The following is a 14,426-nucleotide window of genomic DNA, read 5'->3' as shown; positions in this document are numbered from 1 at the left end:
GGCAAGCTCATAATAGCTTCACTCCGTTTTCATTCTTTCCTTGCTTTATGCAAGTAAAGTCCCACTGAAGGATTTTAAACCAAGTGGAGAGAAAAAATAGATAAGGACAACAGGATTTTTCCCTTGAGGTACTGCAAAGTTAATATTGCACGGTACAAGATCAGCATATGCAAACATTAAAGGTGAACATGCAGCATTAACTACCCCTTGTGTGTGTATGTGTCATGATACTGTCTTTAATAACAAGTTCATATAATACTTCATAGATAATGAAATACCATGGGCCCAAGTTACTGCTGGTACTTCTGTTTTATGCCACTGTAAATCCATTGATTTCACTGATTTCAGGTCTGATATGCGTAAGTTAATAGAGAAACAAAAACTTAAAATGCTCCATATGTGCAACTTTATGTTGAAACCCTCAATTTTGTATATTTTATTGGGAAATGGTGGTAACATTGTTAAAGATTATGAACTTGACTCATTGCATTGATTCCACTGTGTAACACCACTGTAACTCAGACTGCAGGCCCTGGTTGTAGAAAGTCTGCCTGGATGGAGCTCACAGTGACACAAGGTACCAGGACTACATATTCTACTGGGAGACCTGAAGCCAGTTGATGCAGTACAGGAAGTGGGCAGAGACAGTCAGGGAGAGGTGTGGCCATTACAGCCAGGAGATGCGCTGAATTAATCTGCTGCTGGCAGGGCTTCTGTGATGTCCTGATTAGAAATGAAATCTACTCCACAGTGGCAGAGTCCCAAGGGAGGGCAGTGACAGGGCTGCTTCTTCTCTTTTCCCTGCAGTGAATTCCCTTCCAGTGTAGCTGTGACAACAGATGGGTGAATGAAGCCCCATGCTGCAGTTCGTACACCTGTACTGCAAATGCTTTTCCACACCACTGTGTTGTTTTAACTTTAATTCTGCTACCCTCAAGCACCTAGTTTAAAAAGAGAAACAAAATGATCCCACAAGAAAGTTCCTGAACTCTACATAGGACAAGAATTAACTGCAATGCTGTTCTAGCCTATAGTTACAGGGCAGAAAGTTTTCAGCGATAACCCCCTGTTTTCATGTGCTGATGATGTTCTGAATAATCCATCCTTTTGGATGAAACTGTCTGTTGAAAGAAATTTTTTTTCTTGTTAAAGTCTGGATTACACCCTTGCAGCCATTTTTGGAGTTAGATAAGGGTAGAAGTAAAAAAAAACAAAAAAACAAAAAAAAACCCTCTTCTTTTTATATCAAAAATGGCTGAGGTCTGGAAGTTAGCTATCAGAGATGAGCAACAACTGCCCATGTGTGAAGAAAATTGGTTTAGCTTGAGCAAAGTGATGCCTGTTTGAAAATTGCATTGTGGATATAGCAAAACATTCTGTCGAGTGCAGAAGTGAGCTCTTCAGTGAGACACACCAGACAGATGGGTGCAGCTGCAGCAGGACACATGTTTCATGGTATCAGGCAAAAGTCTTCAGTGACTTGAGCCCTCTATTTTCTGGCTATGGAGCAGGTCCAGGGGCCAGTCTCTTTCACTTCTTTGTCCTGGGGGGAGATAGGTTCAAAGTCCACTGTCTGGCTCATCTAACCTCACTCAATCCACTCCTTGATATCTGAGTCCTGCTAGAAGAGGTTATCTAGTCTAAGCAATTTATTTGAGCATAAGCTTTCGTGAGCTACAGCTCACTTCATCGGTTGCATACTGTGATGAATACATCCGATGAGGTGAGCTGTAGCTCACGAAAGCTTATGCTCAAATAAATTGCTTAGTCTCTAAGGTGCCACAAGTCCTCCTTTTCTTTTTGCGAATACAGACTAACACGGCTGTTACTCTGAAACCTGTTATCTAGTCTGTTCACTAACCCCTCTCGGCCAGCAGTAGGTCTAGTGTGTGAGTGAAGCATGAAATAGCCACACCACAGGAGAGTATCTGGGCTGATGACTTCCATGGAGTTATTCTTGATTCACACAGGTACAAGTGAGATCCGAGGCAAGCCAAATACCTGTACAGATGTTTGAATTTTCTCCTTTAATCTTATAGTGGCACTTGATTAAACATACACAGTTCACGCAGACTACCAAATATTGGTTACTATTTCTTTATTAATAGTTTTCAAACAATTGATGTTAGGTATTGATGAAAAAATCATTTTTGCTAAGCTTCTCTTTGTTCTTCTAGACATAGTTCAAATTTAAATCTTCATCATAAGCTTCTGACCAAAGATACACTGGAATTCAAGGACAACTATTTCAATGCAACATACCTCTTGAAAGACATGGCTAAGGAGGTTTGTCAAGATGTGTCTTTAAAACAACATGTTGGACAGACTTCTGTAATCTTCAAAGGAATGAACAGAACAGGCAGCTTGGTTTTTCCACTGAGCAAAATCAGAGAACCCTGTTCTGAGAATTTTGGATATGATCCAGTGAATGATGGTGCTGTTCTGGATTTAAGCACTACTTCCAGCATTAAGTCTGAGAGCAGTGCACGTTCCTCTTGGGATTCTGATGGAGGAAGCGAAGAATGCATCATGCCTTTGGATGACAGTGATGAAAGCTGTGAAGGACCAAGCCTAATACCCAATGAAGAGCTCTACCCGGGCTGTACTGTAATTGAGAAGGCTAATCAAAGCTTTACAAATTTACCTTCCAGTTTGCCAATAACTTGTCATATATGCCAAAAAAATTACAGTAATAAAGGAACCTTCAGGGCCCATTACAAAACTGTGCATCTCCGCCAGCTCCACAAATGTAAAGTCCCAGGTTGCAACACAATGTTTTCATCTGTTCGCAGTCGAAACAGGCATAGTCAGAATCCCAACCTGCACAGAAGTCTGACCAGATCACCAAATAGCCTCCAGTAACAATATACTAATCCCAATTGACTTTTTGCTAAGTGTAAATCATTTCAGATAAGAAAGAGTTAGAATGATTTTTAAACAAAACAAAAAAAACAACCTCATTTGATGCTGGGCCCATTGAACATACGGGGTCAAATTCTGCTCTCACTTATATGGATGCTCTTTCGCAGCTTCACTGAGCAAAATGTGGTGCCATCATTTTTAAACCATTATTTTGTTTGACATTAAATAATAGAAACTTCTTTAAGGAAAAGAAAGCAGTACTGGCATTGGGATGAATGTGGCACCATTAACTGAAGTTTTTTTGACAGTTTGCAAAGTATTATTCACTTATAGTACGAAGTTCAAAGGAGAAACCTCCATCCCATTGGATCCTGTTATGTTTACATGTTAAATGGGAGTAGTATTCTAGGGTGTCAATAAAGATGGGGGGGAGTACTTTGGTTGTGTTGGGGCTTTGGGGACTGTCATTTTATTCCTGAGGCCTTTGTCAGAGGCTCACTTGCAGTATTAAATATATTATGGTGTTTTCAGTTTAGTTTTCACTGCATTTCAAAAGCCAAAATACAAATTTAGGAGAATGTGGGATGAGATGCAAATTCTCTACAATTTCTGCAGTCCTTACTCCTTGATTTCAATGGGAATTTTACTTGGATAAAGATTGCAGGATTCTGGCCTTTGAGAATAGACCAGAACTAGATTTAAAACAGGAAATATTTCTTTCCATGCAAGAGGGTCTCTTCGTTAAATCTGAGAGATCATGACATGTATCAGCAGAAGAAAGCTAAGCATGTTGGTTCCAGAACCACAGCAAATATCCTGGAAGTAGAAAAAAGTAAATCCTATATTTTTATTGCATTTTTTTACCTCTACTTTCACAAAAAGTGGAATATTGGGGGGGAAATCCCCCTAATTATTCATAATTTTAAAGGTATAGTTTCAAACCTGTGGGAGCTATGGAAAAAGAAACAGTTTAAAAAAACCTGCAGTAGGTGTCCTTCATGATCTGTTGATTTTCCTCATCTGTGGGAAGAACACACTGATCTGTGTAGTAATAAGAAAAAGAGTGCATTTATTCTGATTCACACACTTTTCTTGATATTAGAACCTTGCTTGAGATCTGTTAAAATGTTTAATATCCCTGTACTTGTCACTGTAATTAACAGTATTCTGCATTATGTTCTATGCACTTAAAAAAGACTGGTTTGCATTGTATTTAAAAAAAACCACTTGGATAATATTTAATTTGTAGTTATGTCATACCAATGCTGTGTGTGTATATGTGGTGCAACAGTGTGCTTGACTGAATCATTTTTCAATAGCAGAAAGAAATGCTAAAAATCAGGCTTTATAAAACCACTTTTTAAAAAAGTTTAGTAAACTTTTACATTTTGAATCAAGTGTTCATGAGTTGTAGTGGGCAAGCATGATAATGACAGCACAATTTGTACATATTATACCAAAGTGCTTAGAGTATTTGTGGTTCCTAGGACTAGTCTGGGTTTCCAGTGTAACTGGATCTTCATCTTTATGCATCTTTGTGACTGAACAAGATTAGACTGAATTTCTGATTTAGGTTTTAGGAAGACTAGTACAAAGCTATTGCCATATGTCTTGATGTTTAACTTATTCTAAAATATACTACAGTATTGTAACCATTTTATATTGTATAAAGGAAGCTGAAGTGGACTAAATATTTCATTAATTCTTTTGAAAATCTGGGTGTGTGTGTGTGCACAAGAAAAAACTATGACATTTGCAGTGTTGTAAATTTTTGTGCTTACTAGAAATGTGTTTCATATGTTGTGTACAGTAATTTTATTTTATTTCTACAGTAGGTCTCTGTGGTATTGAAACACTCACTAAAACAATTTGGGCTTGAAGCGGTTAAAAATGTTGTTAGGCTAGAACCAGATTGTGTCCTCACTTTTTAAGCAGGAATTAATATCGATGGGGATTTTAGCTTAAAAACCAATGGTATAATCTTGGATGCTACAAGGTCTTCTGGTGGCACAAACAAATGACTTGTTACCAAGGATTTGGTGTGCTTTTTACATATATATGTGCTGGCTTAATCATTAAGGGTCTGTTTGAAACCAAGTGTGATGTAAACAAATACTGTAATGCCCAGTTATTTCGTTTTTCACTGTTTCCAAAAAGGTAACACAATTTGTATACCCTACAAATTTTGTATGTGTTAATAAAAACATATGATGATGTCTTTGATTCAAAGCAAAGAGGTTTCTATAACTGGAAAATTATCATTCTGCCATTTTATTTTTAAATAATCCTTTAAGCACATTCTCTCTACTAAAAGAACCTTGGTTTGACAGTTGTAGTAACTGCTGCCACAAAAAGGAAGCATAATTACTTTAACGAGCTATTATAAATTAGGAGGTAATTGTTACCAGATCATGTATTGATTCTTCACCCTGTAATGTGCAGTTCATTTAAATATAGTTGCACACAGTACACAGAGGTAAATCACTCAGCATTGAATATTGATTGAGTTAAATATTTTGGCCTTACCTTAAGTATTTATACTTGAGAAAGTTTTATCTTTCTTGAGACTTTGTTGTTTACTCTCACAGTTTTGAAAAGATGCAAGATCCCCTAAGATTCTTAAACTCACTTAGTCTCCACACTGCTAGCCTTGGGGGCATGGATCAGTGTTCATGTTGCACTCCCTGTCAGTACCCAGTGGGGGAAGCTAATGATCCAACCCGTAGACCAACTTCGGTGATGAATCCTGGTCACGTGCCACCTGTGGCACATTGGACCTGTGCTGAGAAGACTGCCTTCCTGTAGTTTTGGAAATATATGGTGCTTAGAACTGCCTGCATCCCCTATCCAGCATGGAAGTCAGGGAAATAACATCATGGCAGAGCGATAGCCCTGGTACTTTTGGGGCATGTTACACAGATGCATAAAAGTTATATATTGATATTGCTCTTTTGGGGTCTGACCCAAGAGTAACCCTGCAGTCAATGAAAATCCTTCCATTGAACTAGGGCTCAATCAATCCTGCAAATATTTACAAACATGCTTAAATGGATGCACAAGTGGTCCCCTTGATTTTAATGAGACTGCTCATGGGAAAAGATAAGCGTGTTGTAAACATTTTCAGGATGAAGGCCTTACATGGGAGTTGAAATGGGCCTGTACATGCTAGCCCTAATAAAACAAATATTGTTTCCTCTGTATCTGTTTCCACTGTGCGCTGCCTTTAATTTTTTTATTTAAGCTGGATCCTGTCACTACTTTGGGATTCCCCAGGAGATAGCATTCAGGAAAACTACAGTATAGCCAAGCTTTAAGTTTGAACAGCTTATCTGCTCAGAGGACAGCGTTGTTGGTTTTTTGTTTTTTTGTTTTTTTTTTTGGGGGGGGGAGGACTAAATAGTGTCTGATGTCTAGTAGGTGTAGTTGTGACAAAGTGTGCACTCTAATATACACAGGAGTATACTGCAAAAGGCCTTTCTGGAGTAAGTGGGCCTGATCCCCTGTTGGTGTAGACTGATGTAGTTCCACTGAAGTTACCCCAAGGATTCAGCCCAGCCGTACTACTTTATGTACTATGACAAGAACTGCAGCAAACCTCAGGCCACTGAGGATGGATTTATGGTGGATTTATCTTTCCTGAGTCTTCAATGCAGTTACAGTGATGTAAAACTGGTTGCGTGGTGTGGAGTGGAGAAGCGGGCCCTGAAGCAGGGGCATACCGAGAACTTTCCTAAGGAGGAGACCCAGATTCAGGGGACCTGGAACAATGTGTATGGGGGAAAGGTGCTGAGAGCCATTGAACCAAACTGTAAGCCCTGCATATGATGGAAACCACTTCAAGACGGGATTTGGCAGCACCCCCAGTTCCAGCACCTATGCCCAGATTACCTGCCAAATAGCAGAGGTGTATGAGGAGATTAGTCCCAGCTGAAGTGGTGACCTGGGGGTAGTAGGGGAGCTGGAAGGAAAATAAGTGCAGTGGAGGAGCTAGGTTCTCTGCCTCCCCCCATCATGCCCCTGCCTATTAGCCTCCTTGCATTGATGTAAGAGCCTAAAAAACACTTAAAATTGCATCAGCAGGGCCATGTAAATGTACTAAGAGACCTTCAAAATCTGGGTTGGTTCACAGTTAACTCCTGTCCCACCAGTAGGAATGGCCTGAATTGCAAAATTAGTTTCAACGCAGCCTACCCCCATTTGAGGTGTACACATTCAGAGTTGTAATTTGATCTACTAAAGAGGGAAGCACTGTTTGCAACAATCAAATGTGGGTTTGGGTCTGAAAATCAGAGAGAAGCCAACAGTTTAAGAGGGGAAGGGAGGCTGGATCAAGGAGTTTGTGGAGAAAAGCAAGACAAAGGCTATGTTTGGAGGCATACTAGGGGAAGAGTCCGTTTGGGAGGGAGAGTTCGCAGGTATGATTATGGAGGTTGGGGGATGGGGCAGTGATGTAAAGTGTGGTGACTTTCAGTTCCGTTAGTCCCAGCTTTAGTCTTTGAAGATACTGTAAACTCTTTCAAATGGTCCATTGTTGCACTCAGGTTTCTCTAACCTAATGGCAGTCCAATGGCAGACTTCGGCTTTTAATTCTTCTTTTGCCATTTCCTTTTCCTTAGACTAGTAGATTTGCTAACTTGCAGAAGTGCCTTTAAAACCCCATCTTTGTTGAGCTCTAAGCGTGTCAGCCCAGTAAAGTCCTTACAAGTTTGTTTGTTCTTTAAAGCCGATGGCTTGTTTAAAACAATCTGTATTCCTGGCGGGCAATGCTGATTCAGTAAAGATCTTAGCTAACTAATTCTGCATCAATTTATGGCCCTGGAGATGCACACAGACAGGTGAGAATTGGTTACAGTGTGCCTCAGTAGACAAACAGACTGTGGTCTGAATGATACCGCTTTCTGAAGAAGCGTGTATGCTCTTCAGCTGCTGCAGGCAGCTACATAGGTGTGTGTCACTTGCATAGTACTTGATCCTGTCCCCAGGGCTGGCCCTAAGTGTTTTATTGCAAAGGGCACAGGGGGAACAATATAGCTCCTCCCAAGATGTTGATTTGGCACCAGTGGCTGCCACCCAGATCGCTGGCCCTGCCTGCCCCCCACTGATACATTAATAACAAAATTCTCTTACTGGCTTCAGTGGGAGCAGGTTGGTCCATACTATGCCATTAATATCTGTCCGCAATTCTTATTTAGCTTCTCATTTGTAATAAATTAAGTCCCCATCCTGCTTCTACTCACATCATGTCAAATGGGAGCAAGGTCTTTAGATGGGAACTCTTAAATGTTAAGTCAGTTATCTCCTCATTTTATGGCTTCTACTTTTGTCTCCTGTGTAGTTTCTGTTACTATTGCTCCCAGCCCTCATTATCATCCTTTATTTTTAACTTCACAAATGTAGGTACATTTTTTAAATGTCCAATTGAGCAACATAGAGCAACAGTCCAATGGCCGTACAAAGTGTCAGGGCGGGGTTACAGCACTGAGTCACAACTCTGAGTAAATAATTGCATGTTAGTACATTGCCTGAGCAGGAAACCCAGGAGGCATTGTGCTTTAGAGAGAACTCCTCAGGGCAGTGGGGGGAGGGAGTAAATTACTTCAGGCCGAATCTAAAGTACATTTGAGTCAATAGGAGTCTTTGACTATAGTGAGCTATGGAGGCCTTACATCCTTTTTGGGGTGGACCATGCTTCCTGCCCTTATCTCAACATCTAGTCAGCCATATCCCTTCCAAATCACTTCCAGGCCTTTGCTCTCCCTCCTGTGCTCAGAGTCACAATCCAGGTAACAGTAATGCTACCGTGTTGGGGGGTGGGAGACTTAGCCCCCTTCCCCCACTTCTCTATGCAGCCACTTTGGATCAGGGCACAAGCTAGTCCAAACTAATTAATTAACCTACAGAATTGCTGGGCAGTAGGTATTAGCCTAACTTTCCATACGAGACAGAGGTTCATAAGCTGTACCTGGAGTACGGTATGGCTAGTGCCTACCAAACAGCCCATATTGTACACCTTCACTTCCTGTGGGTTAGTAAAACTCTGCTTAGCATTCTGGCTGTGACTTGCCACCTATATCTCAAAATGATGATGATGATTTTTAAATGATAGCTATTCAAATAAAACAATTAAAGCTTTATAATTTTTTTTCCTTTTTTCTGTTCCTTTGGGACCAAAGTTATTTTGTTAGGGTTTTAACTGAAATTGTCAGCTTTTATAAATGATAGCATTGTTCCACACTAGAAATTAGTTTCATGTTTATGCCCAGTATCTATATATGTGCATATATTACACAAATATTCACAAGATTTTTAGCACATAGATTTACTACAGATATGAATGGCTGGTTACACACATTGAGCTCCATTCTGCTCTCTGTTACACTGGTGTAAATTAAGAGTAACTATTCTGAAGTCAGTAGAGTCATACTTGTGTTTTTGTTTGTTTTTGTTTTTTAAACAAAGGGCAAATGTGATCAGAAGCAGGCCTCTGGGGATTGTTTAGTTTCTCACTCTAAATAGAAGAATGTTCATACTAGCCCAAAACACTAGCCCAGTCAAGCGGGTGACAAATAACATTTTGAAAGTGCAATTAAGTTCTACCGTGATATCTTTTTTTCCCACATATAAAAGCTGGTTTAGGGCTAGATCTTCCCATGGCCCATGCACTAAAATGCCTAGCAACTGCCACTACTACAAGAAATGGCTTGAGATCCTGAACAAAAGCCAAAACCACCCTTCTGACAGGATGTCATGGGGTAGATTAGGTATTAGTGGGCATAGCGGCTGTGAATTCAACAAAGCTGTGCCAGTTTACACCAGCTAGAGATCTGGCCCCATTTTTCTTATATTAAAATGGTCTCCAGCCAAAGATCTTCAAAACAATCCTCACAGAGTACAAGCCTGAGAGTGTAGGGCCTGTGGAAATATAGGAGAATTGGCAGCTGCCAAAATGACTTCAGAGGAGACTGTAGGAAAACAACATAACTTACTAGAGAAGAGACAAGTTATTGCTGCTCTGGGAAGCAGACATCTGCTTGGCAAGGGATGATCTAAACCTTACCATGGATTCCTGAGCATAGAGGGGTCATCTGCAAACAACGGGTGTGTATAGACCTGTCATACAGCAAGCAGCTTGGATGAGCCCTCTCCAGTGTTACAGGTATCCTTGCCCCTACATAGCCTGGCGCAGGACTCCATAACTGTGTCCGCAAACTTTCTTCTCTCTCCTCAGTGGATGCTTAAACCAGGCTGACAACTCTAGGGGGTTTCCTATATTGTGGTTTTCACACCCTACTATAGGTCTGAGGGAAGAACCTGTGGAAATCACCCTCCAGTTCACTCCCTTCCCCACTCCCCAGCCTCCTGGCAAGGGGCAGCCAGTCAGAGCTGCTCCATATGCTGAAGGCATTTCTTCCTCTTTCAGCATACGAAGCAGGCCGAGCTGCTTCTCCTAAAGGCTACTAGAGCTACAGGAGTAGTTCAGCCCTGTTCCTCTGTTGGCTCTGCAGCTCCTCCTCTCCTGCAGCTCCCAGCACTGGGCCTCCTGACTCCTCCCAGGAGCATGTGTTTGAAGAGACTCCAGACTGGCCCCACTTCTCCTCAGCCTAGTCCAGTACCAGCAGGGGAGTGAGGAAGAGGAGCCACAGCTGGAGATGAAGTTGAGGCCCAGCATTCTGGGGAACAGCAGCAGTTGAAGGCTTGTGTGGGGCACACAGGTATTAATAGGGGAGTGGGATCTGTGTGGGAATCTGTGTGAGAGTGGCACCAGCAAAACTGGGTGGGGGGGGGATTTGTGTGTGCAGGGGTAGTATTAATTAGTCAGTCATAGCATATCAGGGTTGTAAGGGACCTCAGGAGGTCATCTAGTCCAACCCCCTGCTCAAAGCAGGACTAATCCCCAATTTTTGCCCCAGATCCCTAAATGTGGTGCTTTCAGGGGAAATTACTCTACTGGGAAAACTAAAAGCAAGAGTGAATGTTTGATCTTAGCTTCCCATCCCATCCCATCCCACCATAGAGTGATTGGGGGGCAAAGCAATCATTGTTAAACTTACATTTAAATAGTTTTGTCATGTCACATTTTTACTAGCCAGGAATTGGTACAGTTTGTTAATCTTTCTTCTGTGTCTACAATAGTGTAATGATCTGGGCACGTGTGTGTTTGTGCACGTGCTGCCCTCTATTGGGTAGGATCAGAGCTGGCCACATCAGGCTGTACATTGCTTAACTAATAGAGATTCTCTTTTCCATGACCGTGTTCTTGGAGAAGAAAGATCTAAATTCTATTACCATGTTGAGGTGAAGTTCATATGAAAGACCCCTGTGTAGTGCCTACACGGCTATGGATTTGTTACAGTACAGTGTGTTTTCTGTTACTGGATTTGTTGGTCATTTTTAAACAAACCAACCCAAACATGCAGCACAGATGAATGTAGCTTAGAGCTGCATCAGGAAAAATAAATAAATAAATGTGCAATGTACTGATTAGCAGTGTGTTACAGAGTTCAAGTATTGCACATCTGGTACAACCCAGACAAAGACAATACTCATACAAGATAAAGGAAAGTGGAATCATTTCCAGGTCAGTAATAACAACTGTTAACAACACCCAGGGGCAATCAGGCATGTGCGTTTGCATTCAAATACATACTGCAAACCTCAAGCAGTCTGCATAGCCTTTTACTAAAACATGCCAAAGTCAATTTGAAATGCTGTGTTTTAATAACATTGTAAATACGTATTGAAGATAGCTGCTAAGGGTAAAAGCTCACGAGCACATACACCATTAACAACTTGTGCCTTCTCTAACATAGAACCAGTGTGCGTACAAGTGCCCATCTGAACCTTTACAGCACATGCCTGAGCAGAACAGACCATTACAATTGTCTAGTCTGGTATCCAGCTGATAATCACAGATTCTTTAAAGGAAAATCAAACACCCTACAATGCACCTGGCCATTGCACAGGGGGAGAGCAAGAGAATCCTATTCTGATCTTCAGTCAGCTTCCCCTTTTGTACTTACAATCTAAATTCTAATAGTCAATAAATTGCAGTCATTAGCCACAGGTATTTCTCAAGTGCAAAAATTATTTGTATTGCAGCTGCTGTCATTCCTCTAAAAAAATTAGCTCCACAAACTTATAAAGAGAGTGAGCAAGAGTGCACTCATGACAACATGAAAGGAGAGTCTCAAGGCATTTCAAATAAAGATAAAAGTGTTTAATCCAATATACAAAAAGTATCCTCAAGTGAAACAAGCATACTAAAGAGAAAACTCCCCAATGTTCCGGCCCAGCAGCCTCTCAAAGGCCAGAGTGCTGAGCACTAGGTCACAAATAGAATTGATAGTACCTTCTTGAATCTTATTTTACTGGTCCAAAATGATTGTCTGCTGCCCTGTTAAGTGGGAACATTACTGTATGGAAGACACACCCAGAGATAGTCAGATATACAAGGCACGTGAATGTTTCAATACATGAATCAACACTCATTATTAGATCAGAAGAAATGTTCAGATCAGTATGTTTCCCTCTAAATAATAAAATGACTGACTCCTATACTCCTTCTTTCTCCTCTTCACCAGCCCTCTCTAGCTACAGTCAGTATAAGTGACCTCACATGAACACGCATGAACAAAGCAAGACGGATACATTTCAGGCCTTAATTCCAAATGGTGGAAGAGAGTTTTCCCAGAGCATTGCGCCCTGGGCAGTTATCTTCCTTTGCCTCATCTTTGTTTTTCTATACATAAGTACATTCTTATCTGTTACAAATGGCCGTATTTTAGACTCCCTTTATTACTGTATTTTGCAATCAGATACCATAGTGATGAGCGTGGTATGAAAATCAGATAGATAATAATATAATTCATTGTGATTATATGGTCCCATTACCATGGTATCTGATCCCTCTTGCAGAGAATCCCAGACATTTACCTTCATCATAAAGGTTTACACTGCCCTGAAAATCTCTGTATTTCCTATCCACGACCTCTGTAATCTTCAGTAAATTCGACGCTCTTCAGGAGGAAGCTCCAGCTTTTCTCTCAAAGCTGAAAAAATAATGTCTCACAGCAATGGTGATTAATTTTGGACTGAATTCTCTGAAAAGAAATACTTTTAAGTCCGAATAAAGGTGCTGCCATTGTCTGTGGAAAAATACCTACCAGTTAGGCACAGCTCTCCAGCTTGTGTCACGTCACAGTTCCATTGACTTCTGATGATTTACACCAGAGGAGGATCTGCCCCAAACACTTTTAATAAAATAGCATGTCTTATTCCAGGGTCTCAGAGTACTTTACAAAGGTGGGGAGCCTGAGGAATAAATTTCTGGGTATTCATATATGAAAGTGGAGTCTGCACAATGAGTATAAACAAACACATAAAGTAAGAGTCAAAGGCAAAGTAAGAAACGGAACTCGGGTCTTATGACTTCCGGAGGCCTACCTGAACCATCGTAAATAGAAATTTTATCTTAAACTCCAGACTCTTTTTTTCAGGGGATCCCCACATTTTTCTCCATTTGTTTACTATCCCTTTTTATTTTGATTTACTTATTGCTGTAAAGAGCAACAGAAATCCACCTAATGACCCCGTGCTGGTGACCCTGGGAGCAGCCCGCGTGAATAAACATTTACAGGCAAATCCTGCCCTGTCTTCCCTGCACCAGCTAGTGAAGTTGAGCACATTTTCCCTGCAGATTAGGGAGTACCTCGAAGCATTGTGTCTCTCAGAGCACTCCCACTAGGGTGTTGTGGGGTGGCTCAGCATTACACACACACACACACCCCGGTTGTACCTAAAGGTAAGATCTGTCCTAAATAAGGCAGCCACTACTGATGCTAAGTTTCAGAGTAACAGCCGTGTTAGTCTGTATTCGCAAAAAGAAAAAGGAGTACTTGTGGCACCTTAGAGACTAACCAATTTATTTGAGCATAAGCTTTCGTGAGCTACAGCTCACTTCATGAAGTGAGCTGTAGCTCACGAAAGCTTATGCTCAAATAAATTGGTTAGTCTCTAAGGTGCCACAAGTACTCCTTTTTCTTTTTACTAATGCTAAGGGATCGTGTTGATTCCCAATAAGACAAAGTGGGCAAATGAGAGGATACTTTGGTTTCTCCAGGGCTGTGTGGCGTTTAGTGGCCTGTGATATACAGGAAGTCAAACAAGATGATCCAGTGGTTTCTTCTGGCCATAAACTTTCTCACTCTAATGCCCACATTCCCCAGAGCATATACTATGTATTCATAGGGCTGTCTGAGTGTCACTTTATGGAGGGATGATGCAGTCATGTGACACCCATATGGTTTGAATTAGCTGGCTTTTTTTCAGTTTGCATCTCAGCTTTTAAAGGTATCAACAAATAGGCTAATCCTATTGGATCGTACCGTGGAAACTATCAGGGTAGATATATTCATTCAGGAAAATGTTTTATGAATTGTTCTATTGTGTAAAGAAATTATCTATCTATAGATATATCTGGGGATTTTTAAAGTGTGTATCTTCTCAATTTGCTGTATATGACCATTGCAAACAGGTATTGTCTCTTAAATTAATCCTGCTCTCAT

General features: G+C 40.9%; 1 protein-coding gene across 1 annotated transcript in view; it reads left to right on the top strand.

The window, feature by feature from the left end:
• BNC1 (basonuclin zinc finger protein 1) overlaps positions 1-3,677 on the top strand; it is a 100,324-nt gene extending 96,647 nt beyond the window's left edge. Inside the window, exon 5 of the mRNA XM_073361478.1 lies at positions 2,178-3,677. Coding sequence (XP_073217579.1) covers positions 2,178-2,862 — 685 coding nt within the window. The 3' untranslated portion in view covers positions 2,863-3,677. The remainder of the gene's footprint in view (positions 1-2,177) is intronic.
• The last annotated feature ends 10,749 nt before the right edge of the window (positions 3,678-14,426 follow it).

The sequence above is a fragment of the Lepidochelys kempii genome, chromosome 10, assembly GCF_965140265.1.
Source record: "Lepidochelys kempii isolate rLepKem1 chromosome 10, rLepKem1.hap2, whole genome shotgun sequence".
NCBI lineage: Eukaryota > Metazoa > Chordata > Testudines > Cheloniidae > Lepidochelys > Lepidochelys kempii.
This window is presented reverse-complemented; position numbering and strand designations above follow the sequence as displayed.